The sequence below is a fragment of the Aulonocara stuartgranti genome, assembly GCF_965226115.1.
Source record: "Aulonocara stuartgranti genome assembly, chromosome: 1".
Taxonomy (NCBI): Eukaryota; Metazoa; Chordata; class Actinopteri; order Cichliformes; family Cichlidae; genus Aulonocara; species Aulonocara stuartgranti.
Genome location: NC_138939.1, coordinates 37,511,803 through 37,520,048, shown reverse-complemented (window position 1 = coordinate 37,520,048; position 8,246 = coordinate 37,511,803). Strand labels below are relative to the sequence as shown.

Here is an 8,246-nt window from a genome sequence, read left to right as displayed (position 1 = left end):
GATTATAAGTAGAATGTACGTTAACCTGCCTTATGTATGGTTGGCTTGAAAGGTCACACCATCCCTGATGTCTATCCTCTTTAACGTTCATCATCATCATCCATTCATTCTCCTGATAATACAGCTGATGAAAACACTGTACACTTTAACTGTCATAAGGGTGGTTTATTTTAATTGTCTGTATACAGTATGAACAGGAGCCTATATTTGATATCCATATGTGTAAATCAGTGCTCCATTACAATTGCTAATCCCATACTGCAGCGTGAAGCAGACTCACCAGGATCTTTTAACCATGGCACACAATCCATCCATCTCACTTTCCCATTGCTAATCCCAGTTTGTGATCTTTTAAACCCCCAAATCCTTCTTTTAAATATACTGCAAAGATTGTACAGAATATAGAAATCCACACAGTAAACTAAAGGTACACACACTTTTTTTTTAAACTTTATCCCTGGTACAAACCAACACATAAGTGGCAACTTTGAGGCTAGTCATATTAATCTGCTGAACATCTGATCTGGACCAAGGGGAGGCTACAATCCCATGAAAACATTACAAGGCCAATTCTTGAAAAATAATAATAATAATAATAATAATAATAACAATAAAAATAATAATACTTTTGTTAGATCTATCATACAGTAACTAATGCAGCTAATTTGTGGCAAGTGAGCAACATAATGCTTTGAAGTCCTGTTGGGTTAAACATCCTTCTGGAAATGGAACTAAGGTGCTTGCAAAATACAGCAAGCTCATTCATAGTAAATAGAAAAGCAGGTAACGTAAGCACTATACAGTTCTCAATGTTTACATAGCGTATACACACAATCTATAATATAACAGAGTAGACTATGCCATTAATCAGTAGTCATAAATATTACATTGTGCATGTTCTATTGCACATGTCAAGTGTTCGTATGACATAATAGGTATAGGTTAGTTACCTACATGTCATCTGTTTTAATACAAAGATGCAACAACACACATTTCATAGGACACTGGCTATACATTTTCACAATCCACTTGTATTTTTTTCCTTCTTCTTGGATGTTTTTCTAAATAAATCAAACCTATAATACAACAGTGATATTAAAGTGTGATAAATATTCATGCACAAACAGATGATACTACCTAAGACCTAGCATGTGAAAAGATACTGCAGCTCAAGCCAACTGCTGGAAGGGAGGACTTTTCTTTGCGCTATACTGGACATAAAATTAAACACCACAAAATGATTGATTGATTTTAAAAAAAAATTAACGAAAAGAAAACAGAAAAAACAAACAACAGAAAATGAAGGCACACGGATTGCAGAGGAGCCTACACATGTACTGGAAACAACTATCGGGACTTTCCTGCCATCTTTCTTAACAGAATCAAACGGGTACAAAACAGACGACCACATGCAACCACAGGATAAGGTTCCACACAGTATTAAACAAAATCAAGATCTTTCCACGTTTGACATTACACATCTTTCTCTTGCATTAAAAAAAAAAAAAAAGGAAAGGAGAAGAGGGAGCCTAACCCCCTCTGGCGATTTACCTTTTACTCAGAGGATGAATCAAGTCTTAACATTACTGATCAAGTCTTAACATTACTGATGCTAAAACTCATAGTTAATGGGGGCATGTTCTAAAATACAAATGAGCAAGTGGAGGCTGGCACATTTCCTGCCCAGGGCTTGGCAGCAGCTCAGCTCACGGGATGCAGGGAGCTTCAGGAAAACTCTCGCCCTCTGCGGTGTGCTGGACCGTGTGCTCCTGCAGGGCTGTGAGGTCAACAAAACGCTCGCCACACCACACGCACTTAAACTGCGTCTCACGCGAGTGCACACTCTGGTGCTTGGCCAGGTGCTCACGCTGCTTGAAGCTCTTGTCGCAGTTTGCGCATTTGAAGGGCTTCTCCCCCGTGTGAACGCGGCGATGGCGTTGCAACTCGGACGAATACCTGAAGCGCTTTTCACAGTCGGGGCATTTGAGCGGCTTCTCTCGAGTCGGGTCACAGCGGTGCTGGACGAACTCTGAGGATGACACGAAACGCTTGTCGCATAGCGAGCACTTTAGCGGCTTCTCTGTGCAGTGAGAGTTCTGGTGGCGCTGCAGCGTTGAATTCTTTTTGTAACCTTTGCCGCACACATCGCACTTGTAGGGTTTCTCCACTTCGCCGCCGCATTTGTGCCGCAAAAGTTCTCCCGACTGACTGAACGACTTCTGGCAGGAGGCGCACTTAAAGAGGCTTTCCATGCCATGAACCTGCTGGTGGTACAGCAGGTGGGATGGCTGGAGAAAGCCCTTATCGCAGAGGTTGCACTTGAAAGGGCGGTCAGCTGGGTTCTTGTGAGTGCGACGGTGGCGAACGAGTGCATACTGCTGTTTGAAGCTCATCTGGCACTCCTCGCACTGGAAAGGTCGCTCCTCAGAGTGGGTGCGCTCGTGTTGTCGCAGGTCAGACGGCCGCTTAAAGCTCTTTCCACATGACCCACAGCGGAAAGGCCTCTCGCCTTCTGGCTGGCATTGATGATGCAGAAGCTCGGATGACTCCTTAAAGTGCATCTCGCACAAATTGCACTTGAAAAGGTGCTCGCCTGAATGAGCGTACATGTGCCGCACGAGGTGGGAGCGGTGTTTAAAGCTCTTCTCGCATACAGCACATTTATATGGTCTCTCTGAGCTGTGCGTACGCTGGTGGTGTGCCAGGTGTGAAGACTGACTGAAGCTTTTATCGCACGTGTCACATTTGTATGGCTTTTCGCCAGTGTGTATTCTTTCGTGACGTGTCAACTCTGACAAATGGCGAAAGGACTTGTGGCACACGGAGCACTTATATGGCCTGTCTGGTGCAGAAGCCTCAAATGCAGGAGGAGACGAGGCACTGATTGCTGCGCCTCCACCGGATGTCTCCCCGGTGGAGGGCTGCTGAGGGTTGGCAGCTGACGAGGTGGGGGTTGCGTTCCCAGAACCCGGCCGGTAGGTTTTCTCACAGATGGAACATTTCATTGGATTGTTTCCGTTGCCATGTGAGTTGTGATGCTGAGCCAAGGAGGTGAGTAATGAGAAACCCATCTTACATACACCACACACAAAAGGCTTCTGTTCCACCTGCACACACTGATGCTCTAAAAGGTCTGTCGCCTGACTGAAGATCTTCATGCACTGCGTGCACTGGAAGGATCTGTCTTGAGTTACCATACACTGGTGCTCATGGGGGTTGGCCAGGTGAGATATGTCGTGGCCACAGGCTCCGCACTTGTGCCCTCTCTCGCCCCCTACCTGCAGCGAAGGCTGCTGAGCTTGAACAGCATGCTGCTGGCCATGCTGGGGCTGCTGCAGGGAGGTGTCTGGCTGCAGGACGACTCCATACACAGCGCAACCCAGAGGGTTGTCAGTCCCTTGGGGAAGCGTGTGCACAACAGAGGGTGGAGCCACTGCATGCTGTTGCTGTTGCCACGCCTCCGTCATCTTCCACTTCGCATGCAAGGGCTCAGCACTCGGGAGATGACAGGGGAATTTCAGTCCCAAACTGAGAGAATGGTGGATGTGGTTTTCAAAAATGGAAATGAGCTCACTGACAAGAGCTCAGTGCAGTATCTCTGTTTACACGTGTCCTCTGAGACTAGGAGAGAAAACCTGTTTGGATAGAAGAACATAGATTTAAGTATGATTGGCCAGCGAACACACAAAAGGGAGTGTAAAATATTAAAGCATGCAGTTACCACAGTATGTAACACTCAATATCGACAACAATTTACAAAACTTACTATTGGCTACAAGAAAGTAATACAAACCTGCCTGAATTTCAGGTTTAGACTGTGGTGAGGAAAAACTGAAAAATACCCCAAATTTGAGGCCTAAAACTTGACCCATACTTATACTAGAGACAGAAGTCAAAGTACTTCGTACATTTAGTTAGCTAATGCAGATGTAGAGTGCATGTATGTACTTCTCCAGAAAACCCTAAAACCCTCAGCTAAGCTAGCTTTGAGCATTACCATAACCACAATTATTTGGTTCGGTCTAATTCCTGAAACGTAACTCGGGAAATTAACAGACGAGTTTTTCCAATTACAGGTATGTTTTAAATGCAAGTGGTTTACGAGTCAAGGTTTTGTCTACTTGGTCCTGAAAATAAACGCTTTCTTACAACGTATTTCATTATTTTTTTCCCCTCGGTTCCAGGGAGTAGCTTGCTACCCGACGTTAGCTTGTCAATTGCGAAAGCTAACAGCTAACCACTAGTAACAGCTAACGACACTAAACAACTGGACTTCCTTAGCAAATAATACCGGTTTTCTTTCACTAGAAAACCACTCTAACTTCCCATATTTCTTGGTTATAAACTGCATATCGTGTCGTAAGTCAAACATTGCAAAAGCGACTCAAGTACCACGGGCTTTAAGCTATATTTTTTGGCTTCAAAATGCCGCTTCATGACAGGCCACAATAGCGTTTATACTGGTCTAACATTTGATATGAACCTTCACTGTATGCAGGACCAATATCAAACTAGGCCTCCCCGAAGCTGCGGGAGGAAATCCGCCTCCTGCAGCTGAGTCTCGCACGTTTGCAAAGAAAAAAAATCGCATTCAGAAAAAAATGAATTCACGATAACTTACTTGAGCTGCTTAGCATTGCTTTTCACGGCCGTCTTCGGCCTCTGGTCGAAAACCGTCGGTGTTTTCTGGACTCGGAGGACCAGCGGTGGTAGGGATGCGGTTGAAGTCGGACGCCATCCTCTAGCAGACGGACGGACACCGGAAACCGCCACGCAGCGAGCTGTCGTCGCTGTTACTGCGATACTATGTTAGAGAAGCACCGAGGAACCAAAACGAGCTCCGGTGGAGATAAAATAACTCTCGCTGATTGTTGGAAGAGTTTACAATCCACCACAAAGCTAAAAGGTGTTGTTAACGTATCAGAAAGTCTACTTCCTCGTTTTGACAGTAGGGGGAGTGTTTCAACTGTGTACTCTGTCTCATCAGCTCTGTCGTGTACACCATGAACCCCCACAGTCTCAACTGATACCATCGTTTTCAACCGACAGACAAAACCGCACAAGTTAGGTGAAATTCTCAGCAGCGATACTTTTGTCTAATATAAAGCTCATTTCACTTAATGTCTTCCCCAAAAAAGCACCGTTGCCCAAAATCAATGTTAAAGGCAACAATTTTAATAACAATGTATTCATATTTTTCAACATTGTTGATATTGTTCACTCACCAACAGGAAGAACATGTTTCTGTGTGTCACAGGAAGCGAGAGGCAGCCTTCCTTTTTTTACATTCTACATTTTCTCAAGTATTTTTAAAAATTAGAATCCACAGTTTTATTTCTAACGTGGGGGAAAAACCTGTCTGTCTGGATAGATAAATAGACAGATGGGAGAAGCATTCTGTTTATTTAGTAAAATATGCTCTTTATTACCACCAAAGAGGAAGATAAACATTGTTATAACGATGAGTTTAATGGGTTCCTCGGCATCACGGTGGGATCCGCATGCAGCACAGAATTATCACCTTCTGTGTCCTATGGGCTCAAAATGTGGTCATAAATATTTTGTACTTGTAAATCAGGATTTGTATGTGTAAAAAAAAATTTGTGTGTGTGTAAAAAAGATTTGTGTGTGGACTTAGACAAAAAAAACCCCTGCAAGTTACAAATACGAATTTTGACCCCATTTTTCTTCCTTTCATCTGATTGGTGAATGTCATGTCAATCACAAATGTAACAATCCAATCAGAGAACAGATGGGTTTGGCTGTCGGAGGGGCACTTTTTTTGAACTGCAGGTCTTTGAAGGGAATAAATGCCTGTTTTCATGCCAACCCAGCGTTTTCCTTCATCACCACGAAGGAAAACAGTCTGTGGTCGTCCGAGTTTGGTGATTTTTGTGTCACAGGTCTACGTGTTTAATACAGGGACTTCCACAGCCTTTTCAACAGCGCTGCGGACCGCGGGGTGGGGGCGGGCAGTGTTTTGGAAATGACAGTCTTAGCATACATGTTTTTATTTAACATTTGAAGAACTAGCAAGAAAAACAGAAACTCTTGTAGAGGACATAAAGTCAGAGATAGAAACGACAAGGAGCAGGTGCATCTAGTACAGGTAGAGCTGCTGCAAAAACCCACAGAGCCCAGCAGCCAGCAACAAATTCTGGATCCTTTGCTTTTAGTTAGCAGTTAGCATTAGCAGCACATCCTGCGTCCGATGTGAAATGACTTTTATGCTGCGCACTGTGACTCACAGCAATGGTCCTGGGTCAGCCCTGACTTTGTGTTAAACTAATCCTAAAGTAATAATGGTATTTCTAACCACTGATATACCACAACTTTTTCCTTTCAACAGCTACTGAAAGTTAGAGGACCTAGCTGCTATCGGATATTTATATAGCGATCCTCCAGCTTCAAACTGTATCACCCTTCAAGGACCAGCAGTTCAAAAAAGCGCCCCTCTGACAGCCAAACCCATCTGTTCTCTGATTGGATTGTTACATTTGTGATTGACATGACATTGACCAATCAAATGAAAGGAAGAAAAATAGGGTCAAAATTCGTACTTGTAACTTGCAGGGGTTTTTTTTGGCTAAGTCATGCACAAATCTTTTTTACACACACAAATCTTTTTTAAACACACACAAATTCTTTTTACACATACAAATCTTTTTTACACGCACAAATCTTTTTTACACACGCACACATTTTTTTTACACACACAAATCTTTTTTAAACACACACAAATTCTTTTTACACATACAAATCTTTTTTACACGCACAAATCTTTGTTACGCACACACAAATTCTTTTTACACATACGAAACTGATTTACAAGTACAAAATATTTATGACCACATTTTGAGCCCATAGTGTCCTTTTATCAAAACTGAAAAAGATCATGTATTTTAGTTCAAAGGTGGCAGACTTTTTAACATGGGCTTCAGGTTCCTTAAGCACTTTTCAAACTGTTTCTTTGGATATAGGCGGCTCACTGGAAGCATGGCTGTCAGGAAGCAATCTGAAGGAAGTGAAGTGGCAAGAAAAGAGTGAGTTATGCCACATTATATAAGAACTGGACTGGAAATTGTTGGCAATAGGTTTTGTGGAGTGAGGAATCCAACTTTTAATTTAAATCATTACATTGTTTAGAGGAGGTCAGGAGAGAGGTATGACTGTCTCCACCTTCTATAAAACATGATGGAGACTGTGTCATTTCAGCCACCCGTCCTTCAACACCGTGGAAGCGGTGTGGGAGCTTTGAAGCCTTGAGCTATGGAATTTGGTTGTTTTGGGGGGGTTCCTGACAAGAGTCGACCAGCATCCAAATACGAATGCTTCGAATGTACATCAGAAAGACTGGAGAAATATTCCTGAAGACAACTAAAAGAAATAACTGGAGAGGTTTCAGGTTCAGACTGTGGCGAAGCCTCAAAGTGGACACACCAATTATTAACGTTCAAGTCTGTTAGAACAACACAAACTGTTTGTGCCTTATATAATGTATTTTCACAGACTATTCCCTGTTTCAATTAATCAGTTATTTAACATTTTCATAGCAAAATGTAATTAAAAAAAACTGAATAAGTAAAATTAAATTAAATTAAATTAAATAAATAGGCTGCATAAGCTTCATTTGGGCCAAATACAAAACAAAAACTTGCTCCACATAAAGATAAGTGTTGCTGGAGCTTTAGACTTAACATTTTTTGTACTGACTTTGAGCTCATTATTATTCAAAATCATTGTTTTAAAAACTTTTTATTATATCACCCACCATTATCATATGACCTTTTTACTTTAACTGATCCAATACAGTGATAGCAAACTGGATAGCCGTATAGGCTAATGGTTCTGTTAAATGCTGGGTTTTCCATTATATTTCACCAATTGTATAATAAATATCACCACCTGTGCTCCTACAGCTTTGAACTATGGAATTTGGTTGCATTTTTCTTTCACCACATTTGGATGAGCGGGTTGAGTTGGGAGGTTATCAGACTAGCTAGCTAACTAACCCAACTAGCATTACTTACTGTCATATTAATGGAATGTTAATATTAACTAGAAAAAAATATAAAAATACAAAAGCTTAAAACTCAATCAATAAACTGTAACACTGATTCTTCAGTGTCTTTTCAGCCCATTTGCATCCCCAGGGCATGACAAATTTGGCTGTTTCAATTTGACACTTTCAAAAGTGTTACTGTTGTATGACAGTGCATTTTACACTAGAATCTGGTCTTCTCTTA

The 8,246-nt window shown here is 42.0% G+C and overlaps 1 protein-coding gene across 1 annotated transcript; it reads right to left on the bottom strand.

Annotated features, from left to right (window-relative positions):
- Positions 1-150: 150 nt before the first annotated feature.
- znf319a (zinc finger protein 319a) lies at positions 151-5,030 on the bottom strand. The gene is made up of 2 exons (XM_082526019.1): positions 4,622-5,030; positions 151-3,635 (listed from the first exon to the last, which is right to left on the bottom strand). Exon 2 carries the CDS (start codon positions 3,465-3,467, stop codon positions 1,707-1,709), a length of 1,761 nt encoding a protein of 586 aa, XP_082382145.1. The 5' UTR covers positions 3,468-3,635; positions 4,622-5,030; the 3' UTR covers positions 151-1,706.
- Between the last annotated feature and the right edge of the window lie 3,216 nt (positions 5,031-8,246).